This window comes from Bos grunniens, chromosome 15 (assembly GCF_055505025.1).
Source record: "Bos grunniens cultivar Pamir isolate PY7600 chromosome 15, Bosgru_T2T1.0, whole genome shotgun sequence".
Lineage (NCBI taxonomy): Eukaryota > Metazoa > Chordata > Mammalia > Artiodactyla > Bovidae > Bos > Bos grunniens.
The window spans coordinates 39,805,619-39,829,099 of record NC_141179.1 but is presented as its reverse complement, the minus strand read 5'-3'; the positions used below and the strand labels follow the sequence as shown (position 1 = coordinate 39,829,099).

At 35.0% G+C, this 23,481-nt stretch overlaps 1 protein-coding gene across 13 annotated transcripts in view; it reads right to left on the bottom strand.

The window, feature by feature from the left end:
- BTBD10 (BTB domain containing 10) overlaps window positions 1-23,481 on the bottom strand; it is a 75,274-nt gene that overhangs the window by 12,899 nt on the left and 38,894 nt on the right. For all 13 annotated transcript variants that reach the window (XM_086339959.1, XM_086339967.1, XM_086339958.1 and 10 more), the window contains 4 exons: window positions 12,063-12,259; window positions 9,736-10,021; window positions 7,317-7,419; window positions 5,721-5,841 (listed from right to left, as the gene is read on the bottom strand). In XM_086339959.1, coding sequence (XP_086196085.1) covers window positions 5,721-5,841; window positions 7,317-7,419; window positions 9,736-10,021; window positions 12,063-12,259 — 707 coding nt within the window. The remainder of the gene's footprint in view (window positions 1-5,720; window positions 5,842-7,316; window positions 7,420-9,735; window positions 10,022-12,062; window positions 12,260-23,481) is intronic.

The window sequence follows — 23,481 nt, the reverse complement described above, 5'->3', positions numbered from 1 at the left end:
AGTCCATGGAATTTTCCAGGCAAGAGTACTGGAATGGGTTGCCATTTCCTTCTCAGTGAGGTAGCTAAACACAAATATAGAAAATTCAGTAATTTTATTTTTGCTAGCTGTTAGAAAATCTGAACATATTCTACACACAACAGTAACAAAAATACAAATTATCAAAGAATAAACTTAGACCATTGCAGAAGACACAAAAGAAAACTGAATAAATGGAAAGACACAGTAGTTGGAATAGGAGGCAGTATAATAAATGTATTAATTCTTGTTGTCATTGTTCAGTCATTCAGTAGCGTCTGACTCTTTGCAACCCCATGGACTGCAGCACACCAGGCCTCCCTGTCCTTCACCATCTCCCTGAGCTTGCTCAAATTCATGTCTACTGAGCCGGTGATGCCATCCAACCATCTCATCCTCTGTTGCCCCCTACTCCCCCTACCCTCAATCTTTCCCAGCATTAGTGTATTTTCCAATGAGTTGGTTCTTCCCATCAGGTGGGCAAAGTATTGGAACTTCAGCTTCAGCATCAATCCTTCCAATGAATATTCACGGTTGATTTCCTTTAGGACTGATTGATCTCCTTGCAGCTCCAGGGACTCTCAAGAGTCTTCTCCAACAACACAGTTCAAAAGCAACATTTTTCGGCACTCAGCCTTCTTTACGGCCCAGCTCTCACATCTGTACGTGACTACTGGAAAAACCATAGCTTTGACTATATGGACCTTTGTTGGCAAAGTAATGTCTCTGCTTTTTAATATGGTATCTAGGTTTGTCATGGTTTTTCTTCCAAAGAGCAAGATACAGTACAAAAGAATATGAAATGCAGCACTTGGGTGCAGTCTCAAAAATAACAGAATGATCTCAGTTCGTTTCCAAGGCAAACCATTCAATATCACAGTAATCCAAGTCTATGCCCCAGCCACTAATGCCAAAGAAGCTGAAGTTGAACAGTTCTATGAAGACCTTCTAGAACTAACACCAAAACAAGATGTCCTTTTCATCTTAGAGGACTGGAATGCAAAAGTAGGAAGTCAAGACATATCTGGAGTAACAGGCAAGTTTGGCCTTTGACAGCAAAATGAAGCAGGGCAAAGGCTAATAAAGTTCTGCTAATTCTTACAAAAAAATAACTTCAAACAATCACTGAAAAGCTCAAAAATTTTCAAATGATGTATTTTTGAATGCCTACAACAGACACAGGTTAGATTGGAGTGTTTAAGCCTGAGGATTACTCTATAAAGAGGGAAAGACTAATGATACTAGAGAAGACAATAAGTGGAAAAGTGTCTTATAAATGTATGAGGCTATAAAAGAGTTTATTCATTCAACAAATGTTTATTGAGTCCTCACTAGGTGCCTGACACTAGACACGGAGTGAAAAGGTACAGTCCCCAGCCTCAAATTCAACTGATTTAATGCTATAAACTGAAAAAAAGGGCAAGACAGAGAAAGACAAAGAGAAAACATACAAGTGTCTGTTGTTTCAGTGTCTCTATTTCTGTGACTCCAAAAGTAGTCTCCGCCTCTTAATATCCTTTCTTAAACTAAATTAAATGTAACTTCAGTTTTGGATCTTCATTTGTAATCCCACTGTCTCCCATGAGGGTGGTGCCTTTCTTCCTAGGCCTTCTGAACTTATCCTTTTGCAAACTTTAAATTTCATTTTCCACACTACTTTCAAAAAGCTAAGATCATGGCATCCAGTCCCATCACTTTATGGCAAATAGGTGGGGAAAAAGTAGAAACAGTGACAGGTGTTCTTGGGGACCAAAAATCACTGTGGATGGTGACTGCAGCCATGAAATTAAAAGATGCTTGCTCCTTGGAAGGAAAGCTATTACAAACCTAGACAGTGTATTAAAAAGCAGAGACATCATCGTGCCAACAAATGTCCGATTAGTCAAAGCTAAGGTTTTCCAGTAGCTGTGTTTGGATGTGACAATTGATCATAAAGAAGGCTAAGCACCAAGAATCCATGCTTTGGAATTGTGGTGCTGGAGAAGACTCTTGAGAGTCCCTTGGACAGCAAGGAGATCAAACTAGTCAATCCTAAAGGAAATCAACCCTGAATATTCACTGGAAGGACTTATGCTGAAGCTCCAATACTTTGGCCACCTGATGTGATTAGACAACTCATTAGAAAATTCCCTGAGGCTAAGAAGGACTGAGGGCAGTAGGAAAAGGGGGTGAGAGAGAATGAGATAGTTGGATGGCATCATCAACGAAATAGCTAAGAATTTGAGCAAAATCCAGCAGATAGTGGAGGACAGGGAAGCCTGGCATGTTGCAGTCCACGGGGTCACAAAGAGTAGGACACAACTTAGAGACTGAACAAATACCAGTTTCACCTGGGACATTGTATTTTCATTTCTCTTAGCCCCAGGCCTTCATTCCTGAGTTTATCCCTGGTTCTCAAAACCTCTTCTGGATTACAGTGCTTGCCTGGGAAGATAATGAGGACAATGAAGAAATTAAAGCCTGCTGCTGCTGCTAAGTCACTTCAGTCATGTCCGACTCTGTGCGACCCCATAGACGGCAGCCCACCAGGCTCCCCATCCCTGGGATTCTCCAGGCAAGAACACTGGAGTGGGTTGCCATTTCCTTCTCCAATGCATGAAAGTGAAAAGTCAAAGAGAAGTCGCTCAGTCGTGTCTGACTCTTAGCGACCCCATGGACTGCAGCCCACCAGGCTCCTCTGTCCATGGGATTATCCTGGCAAGAGTACTGGAGTGGGGTGCCATTGCCTTCTCCAAAACATAGCATTCCTTCTGCCTGAAACACACTTCCTCTTCCCTCTCCTCCAGAAAGCTTCCTCAAGCCCCAACACCTAAGTTAGATACAGCTCATACATGCTCATCTAGTACCCCATTCTTCCTCTAACACAATATAATTTACTCATTTGCTTTTTCCACTACATTGCAAGCATCACAAGAGAAGGGATCTTTTGTTGTTGTTTTTTACATACCTAGTATTTGGTATAAAATGAGCATTCAATAAAAATGTAGAAAATGAGCAATAACTATGTAAACCATTGAACAAGTTGTTACTAAAGGATATCTTCTAATATAGTTATTCACAATATATTTTCATGTGGAAATATAAACAGAATGTATAACATGATCCTTTATTATTTTTATTTTACTTTACCTTATCCCCTAATTTTGCTTTTTTTTTTTTAAAGCAAACACTTATTTAACACTATGGGTCAAGCGTGAATGCACACTTAGTCGCTAAGTCATGTCCAACTCTGCAATCCCATGAACTGTAGCCCACCAGGCTCCTCTGTCCCTAGGATTTACCAGGCAAGAATACTAGAGTGGGTTGCCATTTCCTCCTCCAGGAGATCTTCCTGACCCAGGGATTAAATCCACAGGCAAATTTTTTTTTTACCACTGAACCACCTGGAAAGCTCTTATGTGTCAAGCACTATCCATTTAATCTTTACAACAACCCTGTGAGGTAAGTAATATTAGTCTCCCATTTTAAAGAAAAGGCAACTAAGAAATAAGGTTTTAAGTAACTTGCCTAAGAAATCCAGGATGGTGTATTCAATATATTCAATACACTGAGTACTTTTATAATTTTAAGTAAGAGATAAACAGACATTTTAGTGTAAAGTACCATTACAATATTCAGTAAAAGCACATATTTGCAGGATAAAAATCATTTTTGGACTCAAGTCTACACCTACAGTACACTTTCATATTTTACAAGACCATTTCTATCTCTTCAGATGCTATATAGTTTTCTTTTAATAAAGTCTATGAGAACTGCTAATTTTGTAACAAATAAATGATATTTAATTGTGATGACAAGGTAAACAATGTTCAAAGGATTACAGAACTAAAATCCATTTATCTTTAAGGAATTCTAGTGTACTCTTGCCTGGAAAATCCCATGGACGGAGGAGCCTGGTAGGCTGCAGTCCGCGGGGTCGCTACGAGTCGGATAAGACTGAGCGACTTCGCTTTCACTTTTCACTTTCATGCACTGGAGAAGGAAATGGCAACCCACTCCAGTGTTCTTGCCTGGAGAATCCCAGGGGCGGGGAAGCCTGGTGGGCTGCCGTCTCTGGGGTCGCACAGAGTCGGACATGACTGAAGCACCTTAGCAGCAGTAGCAGCAGCAGTGTCTTTTTAATCTGACAGTCACCAAAATTCAACATTTAGTCATATGCAATTAAATTAAAATATTTCCATGAATTAAAAACACAAAACCTTTACAGAAGGTTTTATGAAATCAAGAATTTATAAGTTAGAATAATGCTCATGATTTCAACAAAAAACATTTTTTAAGATGTGAAAAGACAGCAAATTTATTCAGCTTTACAGCTGTATGCTTCAGCTCTCCAACTATTTGGTTTTAAACTTTTAAATATCATTTATATAGAAATGGACTCAGAGGTGGACCACCTAATCTTCTTTGTCTCACCTACTGATATTTTTAGGGAGACTTTAAAAGAATATTTGGCCAAACAAATAAAGACAAAAAAAAAAATGGTACTTGACAGACCTAATAAGGACCACTCATTTCCAAGAAGTTAGACCATAATTAAGCACGAAGGATAGCTATATTTAAATATGTAATAGATGCCCTACAAGTTTCCCATTCCCAATTTCTCACACACCAATGTTTCAGGAAGTATGGCCCCACTTTGCTAAGCCAGTGTTACATTTAGGTAATGAAGTAAACATAACCATATACTTGGGACTAACATACATCTATAACCACAGGTAGCAAAGTTTTACAATGGCTTCCCACATTATACAGCATAAATGTAAGAATATTAATTTTAAGACCTTCACAATCTGGCCCCCATATTTATTCTCATCTCCTTCTGGTCCCAATATAGTCTCTTATATAGGTTATTTCCAAAGTATACCACTCATGTCTGTAATCCCCTAACCTTCCTACTCTACTCTTGCTAAATCATTCCTGTTCACCCTTTACAACCTGTCTCCTCGAACTCTTCTCTAATCCTACTAGCCCACAATGACATCTCCTTCTTCTGGGCTTTTCCAACCACTTAATAACCAAGTCAACATTTGATAATTTTCATATACATTTTGAATTTTCTGTGTATAATCACCTTTTTTCTTAGGCATAATATAACAGTAAAGGGGATGGGCATGGGGGTAGCATGACAGGAAAATATCAATCAGAGAGTTAGGATTTCCAAAGTTCTAGACTTGCTCTGAGACTATATTTGAAGTTCCTGAATAAAGCCATTTAATTCTTTGTATAAATGAGGGCTGGTATTTGGTATTCAATCTAAGATCTTTAATGACAAACACTCTTTTTGAGAATGATTTATATCTTCCATAGTTGCTTAGGATGTTATATTACATGGCAAATACAAAAAGAAATGATAAATTCTTGGTTGATGTGACCTGAGGAGTGAAGCCAAATACCATACTTGGACAAAGTCAGGGCTACCAAGCTGAGAGATACATACTGGCAAAAAATGACAGAAGAAGAACAAATAGAAGCATAAATATGGGAGACTCTACAAACAAAAAAATTAAGTTGAAAGAAAGTTTTGGAAAATTGCACCAAACAATGATCTCTGTGGACTTTCATAAATAATCTTCACAGTATTTGTGTTTTAGAATTCAATTAAACAAATACTTGAAGTCTAGGTAAATAGCACTATTTCAGGTATTTCATTCCAATACATTGTTAACTCTACAAACCACTCACATATAAAACATCGTACTTACTGAGATCTCGACATTTAATAGTACTATATTCGAAAGAGATACAAAGATAGTCACAAGCTTCTCTCAATTCAGGAATAGATATGCCATCAGGACAACGGATTATTCCTGTTTTATAATAATCCTGAAAAAAAAATAAAGAATGCATAAATGAATGCACAAGGTAGACAAAATGTATTTTTAAGATTGGGCTGATACAATTTTTTAAAATTGTGATACTCTTGAGATTTCTGAATTGTGGAATTTTAAAGTTAGGTAGGACCTCAGTTTACCTAACCACTTTTTCACTTTACTGACAGGAAAAATTTATGTCCAAATGGATTTCCTGACTCATCCAGTTATGAAATTATTTAACAAGAGAGATAAAGTTAGAACCCATGTCGCCTCATTATTTATGCATCTCTTCTCTCTACTGTACCATGCTAATTCACATGTATTCCCCCCTTACAAGTTATTTGTCTACATACCTACCATATATTTCTTAAAGAAATTTTAAGGAAGTTAAATGATGTACTTTACATTACCTTAAATATTACCTAGAGAATTGAGTAAAACTTAAGGTTTTTAGTAAAGAACTTCAAAATCATTTCTAAGTATTCAAATATATGGAAACAGAACACACAATTATTCTTCTTCCAAATACTTTTCTTTGGTGTTTCCCACATAAGTAGAAATAATAATAGCTATTATTTCCAAAATCTACTTGAAATGCTGTTAGGGGCTGGCCCAGAGCTATAGATAAGTTACTTCATAGCTGAGTTGTGGAGTTAACTGGTCAATACCATTAGGGGACAAATGAAAGTATGGGCAACTGAAAAAGCACTTCCCCAAAAATTAAGATCTGCCTCAACCTTCTTGATGTTCAGAGCCACAGTTAACACCATTTCTGAAATTGCTACATGAATCAAGCAAGACATCTTCTGGTACTTTTCCAAGTACTTGTTAGTACCGATCACGATCAACTACTTTTCCTATCTTGTACCTCAGGATCCTCCCTCTCCTCTTCCCACAAAACTATTTAAGGAAACCATATTTTCAAACTGTGGAATAAACTGTCATGCTATAAATCAAACTTTTATCACTGATTAAAATTACAAGTAGTGACTGTAGTGCTAATTCAAATATTTCTCAAAAGGTTAAAAAAAATTAAGTTTTAATACAAAAATGATAGGAAATACATTTTAGAGATGACTTTCAAATGTTCCTAAGTGTCCACCACTAGTTATATGCAACAAAATATTAGAATTCCAGTAGCCACATTTATTATGACAGCAAAAAATTATCAACTTCTTGTACTTAATAGAATTAGGGAAAGTGGAGTAGTCTGACTATAGAAATGTTACCACTAAACCCTTGAAAGAGCTGCCTATGCAGACCTAAGAGATGAATTATCCCCTATCTTATTTTTGCAAAGGTTATAAAATTCCTTTATTTTTATCATGCTATATTTACATGCCAAAAGAAAATGAATTAAACGATATTAAAAAATACACTGGATACTTCCATAGCAATATCCAAATGCAATTCTGCTTTCAGTCCACGTACCTACTGAGAAAGGGTCAACTGACTCAATCAATACACACAAGCAACAGCACTTACCAGAATTGCTCGAAATACTGTAGAGCCAATTCCTTCTGCCACTTCATACTCTCCCTTCTCATTAGGACGTGTAAAGTTATGTTCTCTGCCAGATCCAAACATCCTATGGTAGCAAGTAATTGAGAAATAAATCAATAGGCTATCCATGTTTTCATGTACAAAAGTAAAAAGAAATTATAATTTTAGCATTAAATTAGCCCACGAATATTTATCAGACATTTATTCTGGCAAATGTGATAAATGAAGGATTATAAAAAAATTTTTTTGTGGGAGGAGACAGTAGTAAAGATTCCCCATAAGAAAATAAAATCAATTAATAAGATTCAAAAGCTAAAAAAACTTTCCAGTCCCTTTTCTTCAGGGGTGGAAAAAACAAACAAACAAATCAATCTAGGAGAGATTCTTACACTAGTTTTGTCCAGAGAAAGACAAAAATGAAAGAGAGAGAAGAGGGAGAGAGGGAGGAAGGGGAAACTGCTATCTTCAATGCAAAGTTAGTCTATTAAGTAGCATGTATGGTAATCTAAACTAGAAAAAAGTAAAATAAGTATAGGCAGATCAGGTTATTTTACTTTTCACAAAACTATAAACGTAACAAATCCTGCACAAAACTTTTACACTGGCATCCTAGAACTGAAAAATAAGCAATCAAATACTGGGGTAGAGAGGAATGAAGAAAAGAATGAAAATTCTAAATAAGTAACAAGCTCATAATATTAATTTTTACAAAAAGAAGATGCAGATGAATTTCTATTTTTTCAAGTCATGTTGTTGGCCCTTTAACAGTAAATATTTAGAAAAGAGGCAATCTGCTAAATATGTCCTTCAAAACAAAAAGTTGAATGCCTAACTTCCAAGCAAATTTTTAAAGTGTGATTAAAAGAATCTGAACCTCTAAATTCAATGACAACATCATTCCTAAAGTCAATATAGCTGAACTAAGTTGCCTATTCAACAATTTCCCAATTTAAATAGTTCCCTCTTTTCTTGTAACACAGAACCTATAAAGAACAAAGCTTTCTTATTTCAAAGTTTCCAAAAGAATGCCAACTGCTTTTTACAGTTCCCATGAATATTAATTTTCATCCCCAAAAACATGCTTTCGTCAACTGACATGAAAAGAAGCCTTCACTGATTTGGAAAAAAAGAAGTGAGTCTTTCAGGAATCAAATGTCATGCAATTTTCTCAAATACTTGAACTTTTTACAAAAAAGGAAAGTTACTTTTCAGATCAATATGGATCACAAACACAAAAAAATCTTCTGGATTTATTTTTAAAAGAAAATGTAGCCTATCAGTTGAAAAATTTCAAATACCTACTTCTGCCTTTCAACTGTTTAAGTTTAGGTAAAAATATAAAATATGATCAGTGTTGAGTTATCCTCCTAAAAATCTCCCATGAACGATCTTTCCTTCAAGTTTTAGTTTGTTGTAATGTCTTAGAAATAAATAAACATGCTTTGATTTTTAAAAAAGAGTCCTTCCTATGCTTCTAATAATGCCTATAGAGTACATGTATTTTTTTCCTTACAGATGTAAAGTCTAGAGCTAATGTTAAAAGGAAATATTTGTCTACCCAAAATGTAAACAGTGTTACATGCTGGCATTTTGTTCTGGATTCTGAGACACTTACAAATCATACACACACACATACACAGGTACCCCGAACAGTTACTCATATGCAACCAAGCAAAAAATTCAAGTTTTCCTTTTTAACCTCATGCAAACTTCCATTTCATTTATGTGTTTCCTTCATTTTATATTAGAATGAATAGAAAAAAAGCACTAATTTTATAATTAATAGGTGTTTGATCCTCTTTTGAACACTTTGAAAAATCAATTCTATACTGAAGTTCCCATAACTGCAGCCCATATTGTCTCTACCAATTCTAGAATGTGGTTCCCTTAACTACAAATTTTATACTAATTTATTACTCCAGACCAGTACAGATTAAGAGACAATTATTTCTCCTTCATTCTACTGACTAATTGTTAACATTATTTCTTTAAAGTAAATACATCAAATTGATAACTCATGCTGACTTTCCAGCTAACCAAATGCTGATACCTGCTGTATCTGAAGATTTAATTTGGAAGCCGCAAGTGAAGGAAACATTATCACTGTTAAATTCATCTTGTCAAATACAATCTATGTTTTCAGATCTTTAAGTATCCTGTCTTCATTTAAATACTGCATTTGCTATTTCTAGGTACAGCAAACATTATTCAAAATCAAATCAAGCTCAAGATCTGGCTCTACAATTTCAGCTGGATTAACTTAAACAAGTTATTTAAATTTCATAGCTCAACAGCAATACTGTATTCCACTAGAGAATTACTATAAAACTTTAAATTAAAAAAAAAAGGCGATGGAAAAGTGCTTATTATTAATAATACAAAGAATCACAATAATACAAACCTGCCCAACATTGTATTTGGCTGTGCAGTAAAAATGGATGGGTCTACAACAAATCTAGTGTTATCCACTATAAGTGTCACTCGTTCTGATGTTCTTACATTCCGAGCTCCTTCTTTTGCATTTTCATACACAAATACCATTTCCCCAGACGTCTTACAGCTACTATCTGAACTTGATTGACTACTGTTTCTGCTGCTGTTCCCAGCACTGCTACTGGATCCATCTGGAGACGCTTTCTGGGGACGAGGACTGCTTGGACGAGAGGAACTGTGATCTTTTTCACGTTCTGAAATAAAGAGGTTAAACAAATTTATGCAAATTTTCTTTTAAAAAATATAAGAGATACATATCTTTTGAAAATAGTGATTTAGAAAAGTAGTTTTATATCATAGCAATTCTGCTTTTTTTATTTCAAATAACATTTTCACAAAACATCAACGTTCATTTATTTTCTAGAAATAAAACCTAAAACATTACATTGTTTTCTAAAACAATTAATTTTGTAGACTTTTTAAAAAAGATGTTTACCTAACCAATGTTGACCCAGACTAAGATTAAAATTAAACTGAATTATATTACTGCTCTACTTAAAAATATACAGAAACAAAAGGAGTACAATATTCTAAGTCAAATAAGCAAGCATTGAAAGTCAGTAAAAGATTAATAACAATTTTAACTGTCCTAAATACTGAAAGTATTAATACTATTCTGAAAACACAAAGTACAAACTTTGGACTCTTAACTACATTAATAAGGAAACCCCCAAACCAGCAATGTATCTCACAAAAGGAAGGTACCAAAGGAAGAAAATATTTTTACCACAGACACTAAGAAGTATTTATGTTTTCAAATGACTTTTAATGTTTTACCAAATTAGTTTAATAGCTGATGATATACTGCTTTCTTCTCACTCTCATTTTTGAAAAAAGCACTGCTAAAAATTTTATAGGATCATATTATTATTATCTACAATTTTAATATAAAGAAACACTGTTAAAATTCAGAAAATTTTCTTCAGCTGTTCCAACAGTTTACAAAAGAGAAATTAAAACTAAGATTTTGCGATGTTTCCTTTAGAGATTAGATTACTAAACTTTAAAGGTGACCTAAAAATGTACCTCCATCTCATCAGTTTCATCAGCTTTTGCCAAATTCCTTCATGACTCAGGCTACTCAGAACACTCTGTGCAGCTTCACTGGTTATATAATTAGGCTTGCTGCATCTCCAGAGGTATCCCACACCTCCCTTGTAGTGCCTATTTCTACAACGTTGGTAGCTCCCTAAAAGTAAAATTTGCTAAAGCAATAAAATAACTTATTATATTTCCTGTTCTCTTCCCAGATACTAAAATTTGCATATAATAAACTGTCAGCTCTTATTTATACTTTTGTTGGTTTTTAGCTTATTAGTATTATTCTGATTTTAAAGACCTACTTAGATACTGACAACCTCTCCACATAATAAGACTTAATATACATGATTTTTATTTATATGAGGTAATCAGAAACTGCCTCAAATAGTAAGTCAAAATATTTAATTTGCCACTTCTGAGGGAAAAATAAAAATCAGCAAGCGCACATTGTTTATGTACATCTACTTGAGAGTGGTGCTTTATAGCCACACAATGTATTTACCTGGAGGAATAGCATTCATTTATAGTAAAGAGTAGGAAGGAATAAAGATCTGAGCTGTCAAGGGGGAAAAAAAACCTACTTCCACCCTCCTTTTCCTTCTCTGTTTTTTAATTAAATTTAAAATATTGTCAAAAATCAAGGTAAATAACTCCATGATGGTTACTCTTTCACCTCCTTTTTTAGTATGATTAACAAGGATTCTTATCAATAATTTACTACAGATTATTTTAAATAAACCACTGCTATATATCTCACAAGATAAAAATTACTTGAAAAAAAATTTAAATCTACATATTACAGCTGTAAAGGCTGTTCAAATTATTTCTAAGACTGTCCCAAACTCTGAAAAAAAATTCACTTTAAAGTTTCATTTAATAAGTTTTTTTTTTTAACAGTAAGAATCAAGCTAAGTTAAAACAGAAGCAACTGAAAAGAAGTAAGATGTTAATTTTACTGTAAAGTATTAGGCATAATTCACTGTTATTACTACTTTAAAAAGGTAAATGCATTGGGAATTTCCTGGCAGTCCAGTGGTTAGGTCTCAGCGCTTTCAGTGCCAGGGCCCAGGTTTGATCCATGGTCAGGAAACTAAGATCCCACAAGTTGTGCAGCATAGCCAAATTAAAAAAAAGAGAAAAAAGGTAGATGCATGCTTTTGAAACCCGTTGGGAAGTTTAGTTGATTTTACATACCAATATGGTGCTGCCGTGTTGGAGAAGTAACATTTCTAATACAAGGAGTGAGCTGTGATTCTGTTCTTTCATGGGATGAGTCTCGTGATCTGTCACTTGACCTTCGTCTATCTCTTGATCTCTCATGTCCCCCACTAGCACCATGTAGACTCATTTTGGTGTGGTCGACAGCTCCTTTAGCAACACGTGAGGGAGTGCTGATAAATTAGAAAAGAAAATTAACCATAAAAGTAGAACATGAAATTGCAAACGCTTTCTAAAAAAACTCCCAATTAATATAAAACTACTAATATTCTGAAGTGCAACAGTCAAATGCTATTATACTTAACAATTCTGAAACCTAATTTATTTTAAACTTTCAGGTTTTATAAATTCTGGAACACTATGTCTTTAAAGATCACATACTCCAATTCAGTTTTTTTAAGGATGAGAAAAAAGCCCAGAAAGGTTAACTGACTGTTGAGTTAGCAGCATAGTAGAAGAGGTAGCAGTAGTAGTACTAGCAGTAGAGACCATCCAAATCTCTTAAATATAACTCAAGTGTTCTCCTGGTTTTTCTGATTTTAAGGGAAAAGGAAAGGGTGAGCATCAGCTTCTGGAACTTTTTTTTTTTTTTTTTTAGCTTCTGGAACTCTTAAACACTGAGGTATGGGACAAAGTAATTGGTCTTGCTGCCAAATAAAATAAGAATACATGCTAGGGACTTCCCTGGTAGTCCAGTGGTTAAGACTCCCCCCAAGTCCAATGCATGTGGCATGGAACTAAGATTCTACATGCCATGAAACATTGTCCAAAAGTAATTAAAAAAAAAAAAAAAGAATACATGCTAACTCCAATCAATTCATTTTGATTGAACTCTCTTGAAAAATTTTGAAAAGCATTTTTCAAAAAAGCTAATAGCACTGACTTTACACTTTATTTAAAGACATTTAAACATCTTACATAGAACAAATTTGCCCATGGGAAGTGAATAACTGAGGATGATTAAGATATTCTAGTTGACAGCATTCATTCACACAATTATTTATTAAGTTATACGTACTATGTACACAATGCTACTACATGCCAGGATGGAAGCAGCTTCCTTAGAATGCTTATGATTTAAGTGCAGCAGTTATACATGAATTATTCCAGTTAAACAATGTAAACAATTCAAATGTTATCCCAAATTTAAAATATGAAATAATTAAATGTATCTCAAATAAAATTAATAAATGAATGACAGATAATAAATGCTCTAAGATCTCACAAGAAGAAGATGTTACTGTAAATCGCTGGTGAACCTGGCACAAACAAATAGCTAAGATTTTAATAATCAAGTACACTGCAAGTAAGAAAACTGATAGGAACAAAAATGAAAGAGCCTAACCTAAGGCAGGTGAAAATTTACCATCTTATTAGCAAACAACATAGTTCATCATTTAAAAATATTAAAGTGCTTTTCAGAAACAGGAAAAAGATAGGAATCAAAGGAACTTCATGGCTTCAGAGTCATAAAGACTTAAAATCAAATTGTCTTTTAATACTTAATTGCTCAACATGTTGAATGCTAACTTAACATTTTGGAACCTTAGTTTCCTCATCTGTAAACTGCAGACTCTATTGACTTTCTAAATTTAATATGAGGATTAAATGAAGAATAACCAATAAACTGACCAATAATGTGCCTGGTACAACAGAATCACCCACTAAATGTTACTTTATTTAGTTTTAACAGGTGATGACATTAAAGTTCAAAATTACAAGATTTTGCTCAGAGTCGCATGGAATTTTAGTAGATATGCTCGTAACACTGTAAGCTAATCCTTCCAATTTATTCCAGGAGCCTCTTCCATGATGTTACCCTATTGTCCTTCACCAAAACCACATTATTTAAAAATTTAATCTTGATGAGTCAGTTTTAAATCCAACAATGCTCAGGGATCATCTCCTCTGATTTATTAGCTGTAACACCGTTATTTTAGTGGTTTCTTTCATTATGAAGATCGTTATCATCTCACTGCTGCTAAGTCACTTCAGTCGTGTCCGACTCTGTGCGACCCCATAGACGGCAGCCCACCAGGCTCCCCCGTCCCTGGGATTCTGCAGGCAAGAACACTGGAGTGGGTTGCCATTTCCTTCTCCAATGCATGAAAGTGAAAAGTGAAAGTGAAGTTGCTCAGTCATGTCCGACTCTTTGCGACCCCATGGACTGCAGCCCACCAGGCTCCTCCATCCATGGGATTTTCCAGGCAAGAGTACTGGAGTGGGGTGCCATTGCCTTCTCCATATCATCTCACTATAACAGACTAAAAAGACAATAAATAAGGCTGACTCTGTATCTACCCTAAGAGTGACTTCTAAGGAAATAAAGGCAACTGACCAGTTTTTATCAGTCATCTGTCTCTCATAAATCTACAGAAAGAAAAAAAGAACAAAACAACCCTCTATTCCCACCTTCCTTCCAGTGAAAAAGATCAGAGTAGGATCACATCATTGGAACATAATTTTTTTCTTTAAATAGAACAAATCAAAAGATCATACTTTTAAGCTAAAAACCTTACAATAGGAACAATGGAATTTCTGACTCATCTCCTAAAGTAGGAAAAAGAAAGGAATCCACAATAATAGAATAAGCATTTATACTGGAAAAAACCCTCAAATTATTCTAGCTAAGTTTTAAATGTACTAATAAACACATTTTCTAAATATGAATCTAATTGATAACAGATAAGATACAAGCACAATTACAACTAAGGCAAATGAAGGATAAATGTTCAGTAAGGGCCGAACCAACTGATTTACTGAAAAAGGATTTCAACTAGACATCTTTATAGCTGAAAGATTAAATACCACTAAGTATTTTGCTTAAATACTGGCTTCATTTCTAAACTGTTTAGACATTAAACAAATGCAAAAGGTGTCATAATATATCCCTGTTCTTTTTTTTCATTCTCAAATGGAATGCACTCTGAATGAGACCTTCAAAATCAGATGTCATGGAAGACTAATTATGTCCTACTCTATTTAATTAAATAATTTTAGATCAGGAAAGCACTCTAAGGGCAAACATAATTAACAAGTGCAATGAAAATGAGGACAAGCAAGTTCATAGAGGATAACTCTGTTTCATGTTGCATCTAAGAGTTTGGGACACATGAATTGAGAACAGGAAAGGAGATGAAAAGTGTATCAGCCCCAACACCTGCTTCTAGCCAAGACAGAGAAACAAGGACTAAATTTACCTTCCTGTCTGAAACTACCCAAAAGCAAAATATATGAAACAATGACAAGACACAGGACATTTGGAAAAGAGAGTAATCCCTGGAAGATGAAAAAACAAATCAGATAAGGCTAACCATGGGCTTCTTTGGTGGCTCAGTGGTAAAGAATCTGCCTGCCAATGCAGAAGACATGGGTTCAATCCCTGGGTTGGGAAGGTCCACTGGAGAAGGAAATGGCAACTCACTCCAGTATTCTAGCCTGGGAAATCCCACGGACAGAGGCGTCTGGAGGGCTACAGTCTATCGGGTGGCAAAGAGTCGGACACGACTTAGCGACTGAACAACAACAACAACAAAGGCCAACCCCTGCCCCAAATGACTACCTTGAGAAGAGTTCTCGAGTAAAACCCAGAGAGGCAAAACCCAGGCAGAAGCTGATGGACTCTGAGTTAAGGATGAGGAGCTGAGAGGTTGGGGACAATAGGTGGCAGAGTCCTAAGGAAAGAGTATACCAGAGAGGGAAGAGCAGCACAGAGAAAACCTCAGCAATCTGCAGTCTAGCGCCAATCAACAAACACATGAGGAAACCTCATTAATGAAGCTGGAGAAACAACTGACTCAGAGAGCTAGAGAAAACACTGCCCAGGACTCGTGTAGAGCCAGGAAAAGGGCCTGTCTCTCTCTCCCCACAGTGAGGCTGAAGAACCTCATAAAAGGGCACTAGAGGGGGAATCTAAAGGGTCTTGGCTATGAAGTGGGAAATAATTAAACCTAAACAGAGTACTGTCCTAGTCACATCCAACGAATGCTAATAGCAAGATGTAAAAGAATCAAATCGTTTCCAAGTAAGTAAACTAAATCCTAAAACAAAGCTCAGGAAAATTTATAGGAGTATAAAAATATCCATCAGCCAAACAAGGTAAATTCACAATATACGGTTAAAAATTACCAGGCAAGCAAAAAGGCAGGAAAAAAACCTCAACTAAAACCAACCCCAAATATCTTAAAATAAGAAAACTTTAAAATTAGATACACATCTTAAAATTAGAAACAAAAACATTAAGAGTCATTATAACCATATTCCTTCAAAAAGTTATGTAGAAATATAGAATATTAAAAAGATACAAATCAGACTTCTAGAGACAAAAATGTTATCTGAGATGAAAAATACATTCATCTGGAATTAATGGAAGATTATACATTACAGAAGATTCATGAATTTGAAGACTGCAGTAGGAAATACCCAAATGAATACACTATTCATTATAGAAGGATAAATTAAGCATAAGTGAGCTATGGGTCAACTTTAAGAGCCCTAATATAGGTATAAATGGAGTCCATAAAGGAAGAAAGGTGAGGAAAAGAAAAACATTTGAAGAAATGTCTTGAATGTAATTAAAACCACAAACCCACAGATGCAACATGTACAACAAATCCCAAACACATTTTAATAAAAAATAAAACCCAAAATGATAACTGCTGGCAACCTAAGATTGTTATATCCTGTAAAAATATCTCTCAAAAATAAAAGGGAAATGCATTTTTAGACAAACACGCAGAAAAAGATGAATGAATTAATCATGAACAAATCTGCACTTTAAGAAAATTTAAAGAACAAATTTAAAGAAAAAAATAACACCAGGTGAAAATATGGAAGTGTTAATCGTTCCATCATGTCCAACTCTTTGCAACCCCATGGACGGCAGCCAATGGACGGACAGGCTTCTCTGCTCATGGGATTCTCCAGGCAAGAATACTGGAGTGGGTTGCTGTGCCCTCCTCCAGGGGATCTTCCCAACCCAGGGATTGAACCTCCAGGGGATCTTCCTAACCCAGGGATTGCTAGCAGATTCTTTACCATCTGAGCATACACAAAGGAATTAAGAATACTGGAAATAGCACAAAGTTTGGGAGAAGAGAAACAGAAGTACAATATTATAAGGCTCTCATATGACACGAGAATTATTTAATATAATGAAGGTAAATAGTGATAAACTAAAGATGCATATTAAAAGCTTTAAAGCAACCACTGAAGTACAGAAACAAAGAATTATAGTCAATAAGCCAATAAAGGAGATAAAATGAAATCATAAAAAAAGACACAATCCAAAAGACGGCAAAAGGTGAGGAGAGGATAGGGAAACAGGAACAAATGGGACAAACAGAAAATAAACAGCAAGATGACAGACTTAACCTTAACCACATCTATAATCACATTAAACGGTCTAAGCCATAAAAGGTAGAGATTATCACACTGGATATAAAAACCAGACCCAACAAACAGTATGCCCCATCTACAAGAAGCACACTTTAAATATAAAGGTACAAAGAGGTTCAATATAAAAGGATAAGGAAAGACAAATTATGCTAACACTAGTTAAAAGAAAACAAGAGTGGTATATTAATATCAAACCAAGTAGACCTCAATACAAAGAATATTACCAAGGCAGTTTATAAGAATAAAGGGGTAAATTCACTGGGGTCTCCTGCACTGCAGGCAGATTCCTTACCAGCTGAGCCACCAGGGAAGCCCCTAAGAGCACTTAACAATCCCCAAAGTTCTTCTGCCTTATAACAGAGCTTCGAAACACATGAAGCAAAAAAGGACTAAAATTACAAGGAGAACTCCACAATTATTGTCATGGATTTCAACATCCCTCTTAGAATATTTAATAGAAAAAGCAGACAGAAAATCAGTAAAGAGGAGTAAGATTTGAACACCACTATCAACTGGCTTAACCTAACTGACATTTATTGAACATTTCATCCAACAAGAGCAGAAAACTCATTCTTTTGATATGCACATAGAACATTTATCAAGACAGAACATATTCTGGGCAATAAAACAAGTCTTAATATATTTCAAAAAAATTCATACAAAATGTGTTCTCTGATTACAAGTGAATTAAAATTTAGTAACAGAAAGATACCTGGAAAATTCCCAAATATTGGCAATTATATAACATCTTTATAAACAACCCATGGAGCAAATAAGAAATCAGAAAGGAAAAGAGAAAATTTTGAAGGGAAAAAGCCCAGTGAATAAAAATTTGTGGAATGGCATGATATTATAGCAGTAGTTAGAAAGCAAATTATATCTTTAAATGCCTATAATAGAAAAGAAGAAAGGTCTAAGAAAAATTACCTCAGTTTCTACCTTAAGGAACTAGACAGGGATTTCCCTGGTGGTCCAGTGGTTGAGAATTCACCTTGCAGTGCAGGGGACACAGGTTTGATCCCTGGTCAGGGAACTAAGATCCCACATGCTGCGGAGCAACTAGGCCCTCGAGCCACAATTAGAAAGGCAACCTGCTGCAACTACCGAGCCTACAAGCCGCAGCTAGACAAGCCATAGCTAAGACCCAGACCCAAGGCAGCTGAATAAATAGTTTTTTTAAAAAAGAAACTACACAAAGAACAAAATAAACCTAAAGAAAGTAGAAAAAATTATTAAAGAACAGAGTGGAAATCAAAATAATAGAAAAAGAATTGGGAAAAAAAATCAATGAAAACAAAGGCTAGTTCTTTGAAAAGGTCGATAAAATTGATAAAATATCTAGCCAAACTGGGCTTCCTTGGTGGCTCAGAGGGTAAAGAATCTGTCTGCAATACAGGAAACCTGCGTTCGATCCCTGAGGCAGGAAGATTCCCTGGAGTAGGGAATGGCTACCTACTCCAGTATTCTTGCCTGGAGATTTCCATGGACAGAGAAGCTGGTGGGCTACAGTTCATAGGGTTGCACTCCAGAAGAAACAGATGGAATGAACAATTCAATGTCTATTAGAGAATTTGAATTTGTAGTTAAGAACTTTCCTTCTAAGAAAACTCCAGGCTGAAATGGCTTCATTGATAATTCTACCAAGCATTTAAGATAGAAATAATAGCAATCTTACACAAAATCCCCTAGAAACTAAAGAAAAGATAGTATTTCTTAACTCATTTTATGAGGCCAGCATTACCCAGATACCAAAACCAGAGAAAGATATTACAGATAATATCTGTAAGATAAAACTACAAACCTACAACCTTCAGAACATAGATTCAAATATGTTCAACAAAATTTTAGTAATTTGAATACAATATACAAAACAGTCAATACATCATGATCTATAGATTTTTGTATCAAAAATGCAAGATTGGTTAAATATTCAAACATCAATCAATATAATTCACCATATTAACACATTAATGAAAAACTTGTATCTCAATATGCAAAGAAATTACATTTAACAAAATCCAAAATCCATTCCTGATTTAAAAAAACAAACGGTGGGAATGCAAACTAGTACAGCCACTATGGAGAACAGTGTGGAGATTCCTTAAAAAACTGGAAATAGAACTGCCTTATGATCCAGCAATCCCACTGCTGGGCATACACACTGAGGAAACCAGAAGGGAAAGAGACATGTATACCCCAATGTTCATTGCAGCACTGTTTATAATAGCCAGGACATGGAAGCAACCTAGATGCCCATCAGCAGATGAATGGATAAGAAAGCTGTGGTACATATACACAATGGAGTATTACTCAGCCATTAAAAAGAATACATTTGAATCAGTTCTAATGAGATGGATGAAACTGGAACCTATTATACAGAGTGGAGTAAGCCAGAAAGAAAAACACCACTACAGTATACTAACGCATATATATGGAATTTAGAAAGATGGTAACAATAACCCTGTGTACGAGACTGCAAAAGAGACACCGATGTATAGATCAGTCTTATGGACTCTGTGGGAGAGGGAGAGGGTGGGGAGATTTGGGAGAATAGCATTGAAACATGTATAATATCATGTATGAAACGAGTCGCCAGTCCAGGTTCGATGCACGGTACTGGATGCTTGGGGCTGGTGCACTGGGACGACCCAGAGGGAGGGTAGGGGAGGGAGGAGGGTTCAGGATGGGGAACGCGGGTATACCTGTGGCGGATTCATTTCGATATTTGGCAAAACTAATACAATATTGTAAAGTTTAAAAATAAAATAAAATTTAAAACCTGTTTTAAAAAACAAACAAACAAACAACAACAAAAACCCTCAATAAAATAGGAATACAATGGAATTTCATCAGCTGGATAAAAGATATTCATGGAAAACCTACAACCAGCATTATACTTAGTGGTCAAAGACCAAATGCTCTCCACCTAAGACCAGGAACAAGACCAGAATGTCCACTTGTACCATTTCTCTTCACCCGCGTACTCAAGAGTCTAGCCAGAGCAATATGGCAAGAAAAAGATATAGAAGGCGTCCAGATTATAAAAAGAAGCAAAACTGTCCTAATCTACAGAGAAGATAATCATCTTTTATAGACTCTAGTACAAAAAAGTTACTAGAACTAAAGAGTGAGTTTACTATGGTCACAGAAGATCAATATTCAAAAGTAAACAATATTCCTATATACTAGCAACAACAATCAGAAATCTAAATTTTAAAAACAATATCATTTAAAAAAGCAAAACCTAAAATGACCTAAATGTTTATGAACAGATGACTGGATAAACAATTTGTGGTATACCATACAACGGAATACTACTTAACAACAGTAAGTATGAACTACTGATGCAAGTTATAACATGGATCAAGTACAAAATTATTAAGCTCAGTGAAAGAAGAGAAATACCATTCCTTCCCCAAATATGATACATTTGTATCAAATTCTAGGCAATACAAACTAATGTCTTGTGTCAGAAAACAGATTGGTGGTTTGTCCAGGCATGGAGTGTGGGAGTTCGAAGAAGAAGGAGGAAAAAAAAGCTTACAAGGAAATTTGCATGTGAATGATTTGTTCACTACCCTGATTGTGATGAGGTTTCATAAGTGCATACATACATCAAAACTTACCAAACTATACACCAAAACTGGCCTCTTATCCAAACACAGCCCAATTAAGACTACTCTTCCAGGAAACTGCTACTTAATCATTTCAATTACACACAAGTAAAAAAAAGTCATGCTTTTCTTGTCCTATTAAATTATAAATTATCTTTCACTAAACTACATAGATTCTTGCATCCCCCTCTTAAAATGGTTCATGTTCTCATGAAACCAGAAGTTTTTCTACCATCAGACTAAAAAACAACTACCATCTCCAACTGATCACCACTTGAAAATCTCACAGATCAAATTTATTATCGAATAATGTTAATACAGAACTCAAATAAGAATCCTTAACCATGAATCCTCTAAGATCACAATTTTTATTAACTAAGAAATAATGCTTCCAGCCGAGAGCCCATGCTCCACAATGAGTGACGGCAATGAGAAGACCATGCACAGCTAGACACTAACCCCTCATCACAACTAGAGATGGCCTACGTGCAGCAACGAAGACCCAGTGCGTCCATAAGAATAAATAAAATTTTTTTAAAAAAGAATGATTCCAGCACCTCTAGATATGTAAACAAACCCATCTTAAATACAAACCCTAATATTTTTTTGCAAAAAAAAAGTTTCATTTTTAAAATTTACAACTTTATGAGCTTCTGACTTCATCTTATACCAACCTTCACTTAACATCAAAATCAATAGGCAGTAAGTCTCTCCAAAGTTTTTAAATCTTACTAAAATAGTCACCCTCGGAAGCAAGTATCTATTTATATCAAACTCTGGAATATTAATTTCATATGAATTTCCACATGTGACTTTGCCACCTAATTTGTTAAAAAATTCTCTATATATATAAAACTCCAATGATAGGCAGGTTCCTAACAAAGAGAAATTTTAGGGTCTCTATCATTTTGTACAGTGAAATGGTGGATTCCTACAGGGGTTGGAGGTAATAAAACTAAAGTAATATATAGAGAGAAATTTTTAAATACAACAATATTGCAAAGTTTATAACAAAACCCATGCCACTCTCAGAATGGATAATGTGTGGCACATACATACAATGGAATACTACTCAAAAATTAAAAAAAAAAAAAATGAACTCTGACACGTTCAACAAAGTGGTACATATCTCAAAGGCATTACGCTGAATGAAAAAACCCAAACCCCAGAGTTTACATACTATCTGATTTCATTTACATATTATTCTCAAAATAGCAAAATTACAGTGATGGAAAACAAATCAGAGGTTGCCAGAAGTTAGGGACGGGGAAAGGGTAAGACTCTAAAGGGGCAGCATGAAAGTTTCTTCATGGTGATACAAAAGTTCTGCATCCTGATTGTGGTGGTAGTTACACAAATCTGTATGTGATAAAAACATCACACAGAATATATACCAGAAAAAGAGTACATATAAAAACCGATGTCTGTAGTCAGTTACAGAATTGTATCAATGTCATTTTCCTAGTTTGATACTCTTAAGTGAGATGTTATCATAGAGGGAAGCTGGATGAAGAGTACCCAGGAACTCACAGTACAATTTTTTTAACTTCTTATAAAATAAAAAATTTTCACAGTAAGTTTAATAAACATAAACAAAAAGGCAAAACACAATGTAGAGACAGAAAAAAACCTATAATCAATAAACTCAGTGCTATTAACAAATGTATCCATAAAACAAGGACAGGAATTATTTAATTAAGAGAATAAAAAAGAGTTCTTAGCTATTTTTGAAAGTTAGAAGAAGGCCGAAAGAAAAAACTGGTAATAAAAGAAATAAAAAATGAAAGTGAAAGGATGAGAATAGAGGAAGGCACTCAATATTCAAATAATATATGTTCCACACAGAACAGACAAAAGAGGGGGGTTATCAAAGAAATAATACATGAAAAATTTCCAAAAATAAATATTATCAGCACTGCTGCTAGAAAATTATTGCAACAAATACACAAAACTAAAATATCTACAAAGTGAATGGTACTCACTTACGTATGAACCCCTTATGTAGTACACACATGGGATATACAACCTTACATGATATCACTGGAATTATCTTTAAATACTTCCAGCAACACCATATCCTGGTGCATCTTATTAATGTTTGCTGAATTTAGCTGAAATTTCAGGATATATAACATCTAAGCATTTCCCATGTCAACTGTTTTTTCCTTGTCAAATACTTCCATGTGTATGTATTTGTGTCTGTAGAGATACAGATACAAAGCTTTACAGTTTATGAGATGTTTTAAACATCTTTTAAAAATGCACCATTTTTCTTAAAAACAAGATAAGCATCTTTGTAAATTTCATATTAGATGTTCCCATCCATTTTTTAATTAGTTTGTCCATATTAAAGAAGCAATATTATTTTGAGGGAAAAAAAGGTG